General features: G+C 46.8%; 1 protein-coding gene across 12 annotated transcripts in view; it reads right to left on the bottom strand.

The window, feature by feature from the left end:
• TNIK (TRAF2 and NCK interacting kinase) overlaps positions 1-14,617 on the bottom strand; it is a 399,091-nt gene extending 384,474 nt beyond the window's left edge. For all 12 annotated transcript variants that reach the window (XM_017346916.3, XM_017346919.3, XM_017346917.3 and 9 more), the window contains exon 1: positions 14,158-14,617. In XM_017346916.3, the coding sequence (XP_017202405.2) occupies positions 14,158-14,214 (57 nt within the window). In that variant the 5' untranslated portion in view covers positions 14,215-14,617. The remainder of the gene's footprint in view (positions 1-14,157) is intronic.
• Between the last annotated feature and the right edge of the window lie 1,862 nt (positions 14,618-16,479).

The following is a 16,479-nucleotide window of genomic DNA, read 5'->3' as shown; positions in this document are numbered from 1 at the left end:
CCAATCTCTGACGCTCAACTTCTCAGGCCCCTGCTCTGTTGCTATGTTGGGACCAGGGAACCTGGCCCGGGAGCGGAACCCCAATAAAAGCCTGTGAATTAATCGATTCGTCTGCCTGGGAAGATCTGTTACGCGCCGGACACCTTACAGCTAGCACTGAGAATTAATTAGTCAGCTGCAGAACCTACCACTACTTACGGGGTAAGCAACATGGGTCCTTGCTGGGACACCACGTAGGTCCCGCATCTCAGAGTACGCGAGCCAGGGGACGATACACAGACACATGTCCAAAACAGCAAGCACTTGCCAGTACAGTCCATCTAATGACATTTCATTTCTCCGATTCTCAGAAACACCAAACCACAGTGTGGAGCCACTCTCCCCTGCACCAACCCACTTCATCTCCCTCACTAAGAAGCATTTCCTTTCAGACCAGGCCAAGAAGTGTAGGGAGGGAGCCCATTATGAAGCCTATTCTTGTTGTTTATATTTTAGCATTTCTAAGGACCGGAGTAATGATCCACATTCAGTCCTTAGGGATCCAAAAAATCCAATCCCACCATCAAGCTGAACCAAAATGCAAACACAGCCAACAGGATCTCAAATTCTTATCTTTCCCATCACTGCATAGGTTTTTAAAGCACAGGGAGCATTAACTTTCAAATGGCATTCTTTTCCGCATGACCTTGTTCTGGATTTAAGTGCATTTTTATCCAGATTATAATCAGAGAGAGTATTTAATTGGATAATGTTTACAAGTACTTTGAAGATATAAAGTGCCTATAAATGCTAAATATTATTATTATTTAAATATAGTTTGCAATTATTGCTTACAACTTATCCCACCCACCACACGGCTTGTAATTTGATTACAGACAGTTAAAAAACTACCTAGAGGTAAAAATGATGAAACCTTGTCCCTGTGAATTTCTGAATTTTTACCCTAGGCATGAATAATTTATAGACATTTTAAATGGAGGGTTAGGTTGTAAAGTCTAGTAAAGCAAGGCAGTCAGTCTCCTCCTGGCTGCCAATCAGAGAGCGGGAGGGCTTGTCAGTTTCTTACTTAGAAACCAGGCAGAGAGTAGACTGGGGCCTAAAACACAGGGCTCTTTTAGTTCCGAGCTTCACCTTCTATTTCCTCCATTGTGCTCTAAAAAGATCTGTATCCCTGTACAAAGCTTAAATTGGAACTCAGAATTTTGAATTTAATAATTATCTGGCATATAAAGGTTTCAGAACGGCCCCTGCTGCATCAGTTTCTGGCTCATCGTGTCATTTTGTTTTCTGTAATAATCACAAGTTCAGTGATCTCCAGTTCTTAAAAAATGGGAATCTTTGGGACTGATTCCACGTATCTTCCAAACACACTTGCTGGATGATCAATCCCTCTTCCCTTGCAAATATCCATTGTACACATGAAAAAGAATATCACTGTTGATCACAGAATAGTCCATAGTTTATGTTTTAGGCAAGAAAAAAAAAGTAACACCTTCTATGCTGACATTGATTATGTAGAAAACAAAATCACAAGGAAGAAATATCTTTGAAACAACTCTTAAAATTCCACTGAGCTCATCAAAGTCCCAAGCCAGCCTTGTAAAGAAACTGTGAAGTCTAGTTGATAGCACATCAGCTCATCCTAATGTCATAACAAGGGCCCTAAGTCAAATGATGTTCAGTCAAATGACGTTCTTTGGTAAATTAGTTGATTTTCTAAGCCTTCTGTATTCATCTGTAAATGATACATCCCTACATTACAAGAAATTTGAAGGTAATTTGTCAATGTCAAGTGTCATACACTTTCATTCTAAATTCCACTTCTTTTATTCTGTACATTTTTCTCAAAATTCTAAATTGCTTGCATATAGAATCTACATTTTCCTAGATAGCTGTATAAATCTTTGTTATTATTTGTATACAATTATATTTATATATACTACTAAGCAGTATTACTAATTATGTACACTTTCTCAGAAGTGTAAGAATGGGCACTGTGCTATGGCATAGCAAATTAAACTGCCGCCTGTGGCACCAGCATCCCATAAAGGCATTTGTTGGAATCACCACTGCTCCACTTCCAATCCAGCTCCCTAATGTGTCTGGGAAAGCAACGATGGTCCTAGTATTTGAGCCTCTGCATCCACGTAGGAGACATGGATGGTGCTTGGATACCAGCCCTGGTCATTTCAGCCATCTGGAAAGTGAACCAGTAGATGGAAGCTCTCTCTCTGCCTCTGCTTCTCCCACTCTCTCTGTAACTCTGCCTTTCAAATAAGTAAATAAATCTTTTAAAAAAGAAATACAAGAATTAAAAATAAACTTTAACCTCTAAATATATTTCCAAGACCTTGAAATATAACACAAGAAATAAGTAGAAATTACCTAGTTATCATTATCTATGCTATTATATTTTTATGGACAAATTAATGTATTGTTCAAATGAACATGAATTTTAATTTTTTGATTAACATATAATAAGTATACACATATGTAGAATAGAACATGATATTTCTTTTTTTTTTTTTTTTTTTTTTTTTTTGACAGGCAGAGTGCACAGTGAGAGAGAGAGACAGAGAGAAAGGTCTTCCTTTGCCGTTGGTTCACCCTCCGGCCAGCACGCTGTGGCCGGTGCACCGCGCTGATCCGAAGGCAGGAGCCAGGTGCTTCTCCTGGTCTCCCATGGGGTGCAGGGCCCAAGTACTTGGGCCAGCCTCCACTGCACTCACTGGCCACAGCAGAGAGCTGGCCTGGAAGAGGGGCAACCAGGACAGAATCCGGCGCCCCGACCGGGACTAGAACCCAGGGTGCTGGCGCCACAAGGCGGAGGATTAGCCTATTGAGCCGTGGCGCCAGCCTAGGACATGATATTCAAGACATGTATTAAGCATGTGCTGATCAAATTAAGGAAGTTGGCATTTCCCTCCGCTTATCATTTCCTTGTGTATGGAGCTAGTGCACTCCTGTCTTCCAATTCTTCGTGTCATATATAGTTTGTCACTGTGAACTGCCGTCACCCCACTGTGCTGTGGAACGCTGGGACTTACTCCTCTCTCTTGGTGCTCTCAATCCTACTTAGAGGAAGTTCTCCTAAGGAAACAGGGCACACAAGCACTCACACAGGGGGACAGGACTGAAGCACCATTCAGAAGAGTTGAAAGGCTGGGAATAACCTCAAACTCCATCACTGGGAACTGGTTAAAGAAATTATGATAGACCCTCACAATAAAATGTTAAGCTATCTACAAACGTGATAGAAATCTGAACACTAACTGAATATTTTAGTACACATTAACTTCAGTAAGCATGCTTCTAGCACTTGTGAGAAAGTATTTCTTAGGTGTATATTGAGATATATATAAATAAAATGGTATAATGCTTCCAAATCATACTCATACGGGGGAGGGAAAGGGCAGGAGTATAAAGGGACGTAGATTGGTCATGAAGGGGTCATTGTTAAGGGGAAGTCCACTTTTTTACAGAGTTGAATGGAGATTTAATTCAGTCTGTACAATTCACTCTTTTGAAGTGCACAAAGCATCTGCAGTATATTCAGAGTTGTGCGGCCACCCCAACAGTCTCGTGTCGGGCCATCAGCAGTCACTCTCCACTTGCAGTGCCCCTTAGCCTACTTCCCATCTCCACAATTTGCTTGTTGTGAACTACCTATCGATGGAATCACACAACCTGTGGCTGTGGCTGTCTGCTTCTTCCACTTAGCATACCGTTCATGCTGGATGTGAGGTGTATCTGTACTTCCTTTGATTACCAAACCATTTTCTATCTTATGGATGTACTATATTTCATTTATTCATTCCTGACCACGTGGTGGGCTTTTGGACTGTTTCCTCCTGGAGGCTACTGCAAATACTCATGTACCAGTTTTGGCATGAATGTACTTTTTCAGTTCTCTTGCTATATACCTAGAGGTGGAATTACTGGGTCACATATGACCATATCTATTTTACCATGTTGAGGAACTGCCAAACTGTTCTCCAAAATTTCTGTATCATTTTACATTCCCACCAATAATGTATGAGCCTTGCAATATTGTCCACTTTTACAAAAATTGTAAATCCCTCATCTAAACAATTTTGAAATCATGCCACAGAAAAACATTGATAATATGGGAAGACTGATTATTAAATTCAAAAAATAGTTTGCAGACAATGTATACAATATGATCTTAATTCTTTAAGCTATCTATCGACACATAGAAAAAACAACTACCAAAGCCACATATCAAAGTATATATATATGGTTAGCACAAAAATCTGAATATGAACCAGTGGTGTGGCATAGCAGATAAAGCCACCACCTGCAGTGCCACCATCCCATATGGGCGCCAGTTTGAGTCCCAGCTGCTCCACTTCTAATCCAGCTTCCTACTAATGAGCCTGGGAAAGCGGCAGAATATGGTCCAGGTTTTTAGGCCTCTGGCACCCATGTGGGAGACCCAGATGAAGCTCCTGGCTCTGGTTTAGGCCCAGCCCAGGCCTGGCCCAGCCCCAGCCATTGTGGCCATCTGCCACCATTTGGAGAGTAAACCAGAAGATGGAAAATGGATCTCTCTCTCTATCTCTGTCTCTATCTCTATCCATCTCTCTCCTCTCTCTCTCTCTCTCTCTCTCTCTCCCCCTCTCTCTCTTTCTGCATGTGTATCACTCTGCCTTTCAAATAATTAAATAAATCTTTTTAAAAAGAATCATGAATATGGATGGTTTGGGAATTCTTTTTAATTTTTTCCATTTTCAAACTTTTCTGCAATAACCACGCACTGTTTTTATAATGAGAAAAAGAAAAAGCTTTCAGTTAAACAATGTTTTAACAATTCAGCACTCTTTACTCTCATTTAGTCTGCATCTTCTAGACCCTGGAGACACAAGGGTCATCTTGGTTCCTCAATCAAGTTAGGATCCTGCACAAACTTCCTACAGTTGAGCAATCTTTGCATACAGAATCTTATCTATTTATTTTCTACCTCTACGACACTGCTAATTATCTACGCTGCTTAACCTAACTGTGCCCTCCTCTGCTAATTAAATGGATCTGGCCACTTCACAACAGACCACAGACTGTCTTTGTGTTCTGTGCATGCAGGCAACTTGATAATCATCTTCATACCCATTCTTTGTTAAGTCTATTTTTGTCTGGTGGGAATAAATGATTCACTAAGATGTACAGGTTGTCAGGAACCCAATTAAGTGGCAAGGCATAATGGAGCTGAGCTCTGCATTTGGGGGTTTGTCTTCAGTCAAGACAAGGGACTTCTCTGGGCCCCAATTTCCACCTGCAGAAAATGTCAGGTGGATCACTAAACCCTATTAGATCTGACAGATGGATAGATAAATATATTGACAGACATGCAAATTGAATCCACTTTTGTTTTTTATTTTACCCTTATCTTGGTAACTTTGTGACTCCATCCCACTTGTACCTTTTTATTGGTGCTACTCACTGGGGAGTGGAGGATTAAGTATAATAAGTAAATAAGGGAGTAGCAGATAAAATGCTGCGTAAAACACCTGTGTCCCACATTGCAGTGCCTGAATTCAATGCCCAGCTCCAGCTCCTGACTCCAACTTCCTGCCAATGCAGCCTAGGAAGCAGCAGGTGATGACTCAAGTGATGGGTTCCGCCTCGTTCTCTTGGATTGCCCTACCCAGAGATAGCCAGCACCATGGCACGAGGATGCTCAAGCAACCCATGGAGAGGCCTCCACGGGGAGGAACTGAGGCTCCTGCCAAGCTCGGGCACACATGAGTGAACCACTGAGGGAAGAGATGGCCCCAAGAAGGCCTTCAGGAGACAGCTGACCTTGGCAGTATCTTGCTGTCGCCTCAGGAGAGCCCTCAAGCCAACCCACCCAGCAAACCAGTTCCTAATTCCTGACCCACAGAAACTATAAAAGACAATGGTTATTGTTGCTTTAAGTTACTGAATGTGGGGGTGATTTTTTGTGCAACAATAGATAGGATATGACACATCTTAACCTATGACCTCAATTCTAAGATGCAGCCCTCCACAAGAAAATCTGGTAGTAGGATTTCTGACATGGAGACTTAACAAGGAGGAACCTGGATATTCATAAAAGACCAGTGAGGTTGGAGTGCAGGGAGGGAGGCGAACAGTGGTGTAAGACCACTTTCCGCATCGGGCCATGATGTGGGAACCATGCCCTAGCAACTAGAAGCATCCAATAAGCATGTGAGGGATGAACAAATACAAGAATGAATGGAGGAATCAATGCAGATACCATATGCACTTCTTCCCCTACAGTTAATCACATTTCACAAAATACTATCATGTTAGACCACACCCCATTTATACCACACCCAAATTGTACTCCCTATTACTCTAATCAAATAAATATCAATAGCATATATTCATATCTTGCTAAAGTTTACAAATTTTCAGTTTGATCCATACTACCAAGGTTCTAATGACTCTGATTAAAAACCAGCCCCTGGAAGCCCTTACTTCAGATTCTATAGCAGGGTATCCATCCAGCAGCAATGGCACAAAGTAAGACCCAGCACAAGTAACCATCAGCTCTTAATCCAATTGCTCCATCTTCAAAACCTAAAACCACATTTTAAATTATAAATCAGAACCCGAAGGTTGGGGGGAAAACTCATCTAAAACTGAGGAGAAGCTATTACTTTGAACAGCACCTCCCTGCTCACTTAATTTGGTCCTTAATTTGGAATACCTTGGTGTCTCCAAGACCTACAGTCAGAATGCACGCCCGTGTAAGTACCCTTAGTCCTGCCTCTAGTTCCCTTACATAATCAGGATTTATCACAGGGGATTGGCGGTGTTGGAGGTCATTTCCAGCATGTTCTAGTTCAAACCACTCATCTTTCATGTGAATGAACGGAGGCTCCAGAGTTAGGTGTCAGAACCAGCACCGTGAGTCTGGACACCTAAATCCTAGTTGGAGCCTCTTCCTTCAGACTCGCCATCTCCCACTCTCTCCATTCACCACCAGCAATATCCAGACAGAAATTCAGTGTCATCTTCCAGTGAGCAAGCCAAGAAGCACAACCCCTTCCGCACTTCTATTATTTAATAAAAACAATAGCAATAAACATTGAGGATATTAGATCACAACATCCTGCAAGTGCACACATGCACACACACACACACACACACACACTGGCCTTGGAATTCTAAAAATGGCAGTTAAAACCTCTCAAAACTTAGAATATGGAGAAAACAGAGGCAATTTCCATGGCAAGGAAATTCTAGAAGCAGAGATCGCTACACAGGACCAGGCATTATATTTCTCATAATCAGTGCCCCTGGAATTGTATTTGCCATAATCAGTAACCAGTGGAGGTGTACTCTACATAGAAGGTGTTCCCTGGAGTCCTGCAACATGGAATACAATATACCCATGTTCCCTGGAATTGCGATATGGTCAGCACTGACCCCCACTTTCTGGAGTTTCTATCTGCCCTCTATGCAGCACCCCCTCTACCTGTCTAAAAGAGCTCTACATCATATATATCATCAATTCAATTTTTCTTATTGAACACCTGCTGTGTAAAAAAAAAAAAAAACTGGTGGGGAGCCCTAAAAAATCCAAATATACACGCTGTGAAGCTAGCTGTGAATATAACCCAAGAGAGAAGACTCTGAACACAAGGAAAGGGCTGGCAGGTCACTTGTGAGAGCCTCTGCAAGAGGAAGTGTGGGACAAGAGTGTGGGAAAGGGGGCGGGTAATGCTTCATGCTAGGCTCCCAGGTGTGGGAATGGAGAAAGGGTCAGGTGCCCCCTCGAGAGCCTCCACTAGAAAGAAGTTGTTCCCTGTGGCTATGGAGGAGTGACCCTCAGAGGTATAGAGCCTGGTGGAGGCCCAGTGGAATTACATCTGGGCTTGACACCGGCCTAAACTATTGAGTCTTTGCTTTGTATATTGAGGAAAGTTGGCCCCGATAGGAAACCACCAGATGGAAATTGTGTTACAGCAGCACCAACGTGGACGCAGTCCACTAGAAAGACTGATAAGGAGCAGGAGCAGGCTGATGGTGGAGACCAAAGAGGGGTACTGCCCAGGGAAGAGTAACTACAGCTGTCACAGGGAGGAAGGGAGAGAGAAGGGGATTCACGCTAGAGATACTAAAGGGAGACCTTAAGTTTGGAGTAAAATAAAACATATTTTGGTCATTTAAGGACACCTCCTAGAGACAAATGGAGATAATCCCAGTATGTAAAAAGGAGTAGATAGAATCATCTTTCTCTAGAGGGAAATGAACTTCCCACCAAACTAGAAGAAATTACAAGCAGGATTCATCCAACATTTTCTACTTAAGTCCTCCCTCTCCCTCCACAAGGAGCCTTATATTTATATGCGCAGAAAAACATTTCATTCAAAAACTGCCGTTGGGATTTTCTTAGAATTCTCAGCACACTGCTTACCGCTCACTCAAGCCCTATTCTCAGAAGGTGACTCTTCCCCCTCGCCCCCCATCAGCCCTCAGAAATGGAAAAATCAATTTGATAGTAATGCATCTTTCAGACTTGGGTTATCCCAAATGCAACCAGAAATAGACACGACCACCATGATTCAATCCCAGTCGGTCCAGGCTGGGTGGACTTTGAAGCCACCAGCACAGAAAGAAGGAATGATTTGGAAGCAAGAAGGGCACATAAAATTAATTCTAGGGCAGAGATACAGAAAGAAGAAAAGGCCAATCAGTAAGACTCAAAACTACAAGATTCCAAAGTGCCTTCCAGATCAAGGGGCAACTGTGATATTTCCATGAAGAGTGTTGGACAAAATAGTACATGGCCTCCTAAGTAGATAATTACGCAAACAGCAAACCATAACTTATATTAGCTTTTGTACCAAAGATTATTCCTGTTAATCATGAATACCGAAAATGACTATGTATATTTCTCTGATGTTCTGATAACCAGCAGTACACCCTATCTTACTATGATGCAATGTCATTGCAAAGAACACACCTGCTTAATATCTCTGAAAAACAACAAATGTATCTAATGAGAAAACTCCCATGCTATGGTCATTTTAGAATTCTGTTATCAATTCCTGCGATTTTACTAAAATTTCATGTTATATCAAATTTAATTAAGTTGTATGGAGTAATGGATAAATAATGTTTCAAGATTTTTTTAAAGACCCATTAGATTCTGACCAGAAAGTTTTAAATACTGGACTATTTGTGTATTATTTTAGGTGCTCAGCCCACCTAAAAAAATGTGAAAGGGCACACGCACACTGAATATGCTTCTATTTGAATAAACATCAACCATTACGGGAGATCCATTAGGGAAGAGAAAAAGTTAAAAAAAAAAAACAGAAAAGGAAAATGGAAAGTGTTAATGAATAATGCTAATAGCTGATACTGGCTTATAAACATGACAATCTTCAAAAAGTTTCCTGGCTAAGCTTATCTCATATGTAATGAATGCTGATACTGGAGCAAAGCTCAACTCAGGCCATCAGAGAAACACAGAAGATCACAGTGACACAGAAAAGTGGAAAGGCGGCCAAGGTCTGTTGAGGGCCTACTGCAAAAACAATAGGAAGCAGGCATTTAGCCTAGCAGTTGAGATGCTCGACTCCCCCATCGCAGTAACTGGCTCAGGCCCCTGGTTCCGGCTTCCTGCTAAACACGCACCCTGGGAGGCAGCAGGTGATGACTCAAGAAGTCAGATCCCTAATGTTCACATAGGAGACTTGAATCTACTTCCCAGCTCTTGAATTGTTCCTGGCCCAGGCCAAGTCATTGCACACATTTGGGGAGTGAACTGGTAGATGGAAATGCAATGCTCCCATGCCATAATAAGTAAAAATTCTATATTAAAGAGGCAGGATCTTCTATTACCTTTTCCCCAGGGTAGTGTTCTATTAGGTGCAATCACTGGGACCAAATGATAGAATCAGGTTTCCCATAAAATGCTAGATAATCACAGAATAGCATATTTCTATAGTGCTTTATGATTTTCCAAGCATTTCTGTATATACTTCTATTTTGGCAGCCAGTGTGTAAGGAAGGCTAATTGTTGTAATCATTCCCAACGCTTAAATGGCACACCCCAAATCCCAGAGCTAAGAAGCCATGGACACAGAACACAGGAACCAATGCTCATTCACTCCGTTCATTCACATGTTCATGCATTCATGCATTCATTCCCTCATTCAACTAATGAGGACTCTGAACTAAAAGATAATTAAGGCCTGGCCTCTACAGCAGGAAGCCCACAGTTTGGTGAGGCCGAAAGAAGACCACACGCCAAGGATAACACACCTACGAAAAGAGGTGTGCAAGGCTTCCCGATGAAATCAATCCTCAAGTCTGGGTTTTGATGCAGAGAGCAGTGGAGTGACTGGTAAGGAAAAAGACAAGTGTAGGTCATCTAATTCTGCTCAAATAAAATGTGTGTGTGAGTCCTGGCAGGAGCTCAGAGCATGAGGTCAGCGTTGGCCAAATCCTGGCCTTGAATGCCTCACCCTGTGGGCCAAGCTAAGGACAGCCAAGGTGCTCAGGTTCAGAAATCTGCTAATCTCCAAAAAGCTTTCTGAGCTGAGCTCACTCAGATGCAATAAGGCCTGCTAGTGGCAAGTTTCATCTTTTAATATTGTGATGTCTTGAAGCAAGAATGACTCAAGGCCTGGACTTGAATGACTAAATTGTTTGCTGTAGCCTAAGTATGTATATACACATTTCATACACCCACATGGACAGGGTTTCCATCCATACATTCACATAGATGATACAAACCATCCACAGAACCCTATAAACCTCACATGCAGAGATGTCTGAGTAGCATGCGTGTCTAGACTGATCTCCTGGGACAGGTTCAGATGGAGATAGGTTACCCAAAGAGGTTACCCGTGCAGGCCAGCCATCTGTCCTCCGTGATTCACCCATCTGCCTACAAAGTGGGCATTCAAGGGAAGCTGGACAAAGTGAACCCAGAGGTCCCTGAGAACTCCATAGTTTTGTGTATCATGAGCTTACTTGCATGAAGCAGTTGCCTCACTCTCAATATATAAAATCCCATGACCTTGCTGAAATTATTCTTCTCTGCCATTTTTTGTTTGTTTGTTTGTGCTCCGGCAAAAAAGGTATTACTGATTTCTAAGTCAGACACGGGCAATGTGACTTAGAGAAGAGAGCACTGGATCAAGAGTCAGGAAACCCAGATTCTTTCCTCCAACCACCTTCTTGGAAGGTGACCTTGGGCAATGGACTTCACCGCTCTGGGCTTCTGCTTCCTGTGTGTTAAGTGAAAGGGGTGGCTTGGTGTTCCACGATCACCTTCCAGATGTAATCTACAAAACCACCTCCTCCCCACCCCCAGGATCCCATTTATCTTCTTGCACTCTAAAACTCAGGACTAAATAAACTGGATTCTGATTACCTATTTCCTCACCAAATAAAATCCTGCTTCCTCTTACTTTTTGAAACCATCCAAACCTTGTATAATTGAAACGATCAGTACCGTCACTGGTGGTTCTGGTTTAAATTATGCATTGCTGCTATTTGGGGAAATCTTAGACTGGGTCCAGTCTGGGATCACTGGCTGAGAACAATAGGCCCCCAAAGTGAGAAGGAGAAAGGCCTCTCCAGACAGGATCTGCTTTTAATGCACTGAGCCCTGGTTTACAAAAAGAGCCTTGAATTGTGTACATTAAAGAGCCACAGAAACAGCCAAAGACTGGTAAAGCTGCAGCAAATTCTCCTAGAAGCCACTGACCTTGGTTGCATTTCAGGGGTCAGGCATTCCCCAGGGAGCGCTCAGCAGGCAGGCTTTCCTAAGAGCAGAGGAGCAAGTGAGACTTCTGTCCATGAGCCCACCTCTCTCAATTTGGGAAGGCAGAGCTGATCTGCACTCTGATTTGTGGCGATGACCTCTGCAGCCTCTGGACCCAGTCTGGCCCGCACCCCTCAGCCACCCCAAGGCTGGCCAAAGACCCCCATCCTCTGGGGATGCAGCTGTCTCCACCTGTGCATTCACTTCCTGTGGCCAGCAGCTCCCCAGTCACTAGCCGGAGCTGCTCCCCTCCCTCTTTCCATACCTCCGGCAGGCAGAAAAACAGAAGCAGAGAGCACTAAGCTGGCTGTCCAGGCCACAAAGAGCAATTTCAGTAAATCATGCAAAATTCTCCTTTTCGAAGCCAAATTGCACCTGCACGGGTCTCCCCAGAGTATGAGGGGCCCTGCGAATCAGCCCCCGGGGGGAGCCCTCATAGTGGCTCCCACGCCCGCAGGCTCCGAGCTGGAGGGCTCAGGATCTCAGAAAACCTTCACTAGGAAACAAATCCGAACCCAACTTCAAATCCCAGCAGAGCATTTTCCATTAGGAGAGCAATGTCAAGATTTGGGCTCCCCAGCCTGGCCCATTGTTCAGATGCCTTTCTCCTTTGCGGCGGGCCCCTCCCAGGGTCTCCTCATTCATCCACCTGATTAACTCGCTGGCAGCAACTCCCAGTGCAGAAAGTAGGGCAAAGGAACAGAACACACAGTCCGCAAAGCAGGAAGCCACAGCCCGGGTCCAAGCACCCACCCGGTTCCCGGTCCCCACCCCCACAGCCCAAGGGGCAGAAAGCCCTGCCTGTGGCTTCTCAGCTCCAGAGAGGCAGCTGAGTGCACTAATGCATGCCCGAGCTGTGGCTGCCTAACTACCGCTACAGCCTGTTTCCAAGAGCATCCCCCTGAAACCTCACCTCAGGGACTCGGGGGACAGGAGGGGGGAGGGGAAGAGGTAGGGAAAGGGAGGGACAAGGAGACCAAAGTGCCACTTTGATCACAGAGGGAACTCAAAAATACCCGTGTTGGAAGAGGCCATGTCCGACGTACTAGGGATTCAGGTACCTGGCCGGAGATGTAGCATCCACCTAACAATGTGTTCCTCAGGAGGGCGTGTGAACTTGCACGCCTGACCCTATCTGGCCACGCAAGTACGTGCACTTGCTATTCTTCTCCAATTGTATTTTTGGTTCGCAAGACGAACAAACGGACCTTAAATGGGCGTCCAATCCTTCTCAGGCCCCCTCGATTGCCAGCAGCTTCCCACCCACCCCTCACCCCTCCCTGGCCCGCAGCATCTAATTAAAATGGCAAGAAGAAAGCTCTGCTCCCCTCCCCTCCCCCCCAGGAGTATGCTGAGATTGGGGGTTGGGGAGGGGGAGGCGTCGAGGCTGCCCTGGAACTGTGGTCTCCAAACAACAGCAAAATGGATTCTATATCGCCGATATCTCAGTCGACAGCATGCCACGGCGTCTGAGGTAATGCACGCGGAGGTTCAACGCCAAGCCGCGGGCTGCGGGAGGGAGGTGCTCCACAAAGGACCGGCCGCAGACGCGGGGAAAACACACACACTCCAGGGAGTTCCGGTCCGACTGCGAACAGCGGCAAACCCATCCCTTTCACCTGCCCAAGTTCAGCCATAAAGCTGACATGCCACAGCCACAAAGTCGGAAAGCACAGGCAGGGCTGGGTTAAAGCCATAAATAAAGGTGAGTGGCAGGCTGGCGTGGAAGGAGGCGCGGAGCCGGAGCCCGGGCGCGCCAGGCGGGGGCGGGGGGAAGGGGCGGCCGCTGCCATCTATGAGACCCGCATAGCAATAACTGCCCCCGTGGAGCAGCAGGCTCGGCCTCGCCGGGCCGGCCAGGCTCACGGTGTCATCTCGCAGGTAGCTGGCGAACGTGAGGGGCCAGCGCCTGTATGCGCGCTGCTCTAGTTTCTGCAGCAAGGGACAGTCGGGTCCCGCGCCCTGGCACGAGACGACCGCCCGGAGCGTGCACACACGCGCGCGCGCGCTCACACACGCACACACGCGCGCACACACACACACACAGAGGCTCGCGTTCTAATGCTCTTACACTGCTCTAAGATGAAACTGCCATAAGCTCCACAAGCAGTTTCGGGGGATCGTCGGCCACAGCCAACGGGGGGGACACGTTCCGCACAACCCTTGCCATAGAGGCTCAGCCCGGAGCGCCTCGGCAACCCCGAATCCAAGCGCGAATCCGGGGTCGGTCCCCGTCGCATTCTCCCGCAGCTGCCCGTCAGCCCCCAGACCACACACCGACCCCATTCTCCCCCACCCACCCACCCCAACCCCGCCCCCCGGACCCAAACCCCTGGGAAGAAATGCGAAAAACGCGTTCTGCTCACCCTCAGAGCCGAGAGATCGATTTCATCCAGGCTGCGAGCCGGGGAGTCGCTCGCCATGTCTACTTCTTCGCCCGAGAAATGGACCAAAGCCACCCCAAAGCTTCTCCCTTGGAAATTCCACCTTGGTCTGTTTCACTCGCGTCCTCCTGCGGGTGTCGAGCCAGAGGCCCCGGGCCCAGCCTCCCCCGCCCACCCCGGCCCCTCAGCGCCCGATCTCAAGCCTCCGTGCGCCGGTCCGCCGGGTCCGGGAGCCCAACCTGCGCGGATCTCCAAGCCCGGAGCCGCGGTGCGTGTGGGCTGCGCGCCCCGATCGGCTAAGGGCGCTGGAGCTGCGTGGGTGTATTTAAATGGGACATGCTTCTTTGCTTGTGCGTGGATGGCGGCTGCATTGGCTGTTATAATGAGACACATCAACTCCTCCACTCAGCTGGGGGGTGGGGGTGGAGAACCACACAGAACTGTCTATCACCGCTTCCTGGGAGGAGTAAAGGGGGGAGGCGGAGGAGGCGTGGTCTCCGACTGGGGAGAGGCCGCGCTTCCTGACCCGGTCCCTCGACACCAGCGTGGATGGGGGAGGGGCGCGCACCCTCCCGCCCAGGCTCCTGCGGGCTAATCGGGGCGGATCGGCGGGGCAGTCCCTGACCCTTGCCGGGCTTATCGCGGGGGCTCAAGCTCTTTTTTTGTGTGTCCAACTCGGGCATTGCAGCAAAATGGCTCTTTCCTCGCCTCTTGGGTTTTCTCGGTGGGATTCAAATGCTCTAGAGCTGGGGGGGCGCAGAAAGGGGAAAAGAAAAAGACAGCGACGCCCTCCCTCCCCCATTAATTATTTGTGGGGCTCGAGTAAGGCGGGCTGGTGCAACCGGTGCATATAAGGACTTGTGTGCAGGGAAGGGGATCCGCCTCCAGGCGTGGAACGAGCCCGGGAGAAGCGCGCACGCACGGCGCGTCCGGCCTGGCGCTTCTGTAATCTGCAGCGGCCCGGGGGTCGGGTCCACCCGCAGTAACCGATATGCCGGACTGCGCCGGTCCCAAGTTGCCGGTCCCTCTGCGGGAAAGCTAGGGAATCAGAGCTCCCTTTCGGATCGCCACACCCAGGACCAGCTCGTGCCGCAGTTCCCCACGAATCGGAACGTAGAAGCTCGTTCTCCGGGCGCAATAGCTTCCAAGCCATCAGGTAACTCCAAAGCCAATGCTGCTTAAGCCAAGCTCGCCGCCCGCGGCCACGGCGTTTCTCTTCCCGGCCGCGTTTCCGCGGGGATCCACCCCAGTGGATGGCGAAAGTTTGACCCGCGGATGAGATGCCAGATGGGCTGGCGAGCGCGCGTTCACCGCACCCACTTTCTCGTTCAGAGGTGGGATGTTTACGGTGGCGAACGTGACATTCTGTCATCGGGAGTGCCAAATCGCCTCCCTCGCCGCGCAGCCTTCCTCTCCGGCCCGAGCCACGGGAAATGCATCGCAAGAAATCGTTGAAAACTGACTTGCTTTCCCCCGCCCCCTTTAAGTACAGCAGAGGCGTCGCGAGCGTTCCTAGCCCCTCTGTTAAGGCAGGAATTCGCTTCTGGCCAAGTGCGCTGAGCCATTCTAAGTCATGTAGTGTGAATATGAGCCTCAGAATAAGGCGAATGAATGAATGAATGAATGAAAGCAAACCAGTGCAGCTAGTGCATCTCGCCTGCCTGCATGCATCAGAGGACTTTGAAACAACAGTCGGTGTACGCTTCACTGTGTGTGTTCATAATACTGTGCTGATGAAGTGCCTTGTGGATCATACACCCTGAAACCTGCAAATGGACTCAATATCGCAACGGTTTGGGTGCTTTGGCTTTTTAACGTTATACGTCAAACGTTTAAACCTGCTATATGACAAACATTTTACTTCTCATTTCCAATAAAATCTTCTAGTTCCATGCACTAAACGACAGTGCGCTAAGCCACCAACTGATGTCAAGATGACATAAAAATACTGTCATTGCCCATCATCACCCTTGTTTTTCCTTCTACTCCTGCTTTTCTTACACTCTAGCTAGATAACAGATTAATGTATTGTCTTAATGGTGAAGGAAAAGCAAATCAGGTACTGATATTTATAAACAACTACAGTTTGTAACTTCAGACATATGAAAACCTACATTTTTTTCCCATGGAAAATCTTCACTTTATAGCCCAGGTTTTACTTGAAATATCACAAACAGATGGAGTCTTGTGATGACAGCAAGCTGTTCAGGCCAGGAGAGGGCCATGATACTGGCATCCAATTCTACCCCCTGGGTTTAGAATTAGGTTAGAAAATTGTAGATGCAGGTCCGTGATAGGGACCAC

Source organism: Oryctolagus cuniculus, chromosome 4, assembly GCF_964237555.1.
Source record: "Oryctolagus cuniculus chromosome 4, mOryCun1.1, whole genome shotgun sequence".
In the NCBI taxonomy this organism is placed as follows: Eukaryota; Metazoa; Chordata; class Mammalia; order Lagomorpha; family Leporidae; genus Oryctolagus; species Oryctolagus cuniculus.
This window is presented reverse-complemented; position numbering and strand designations above follow the sequence as displayed.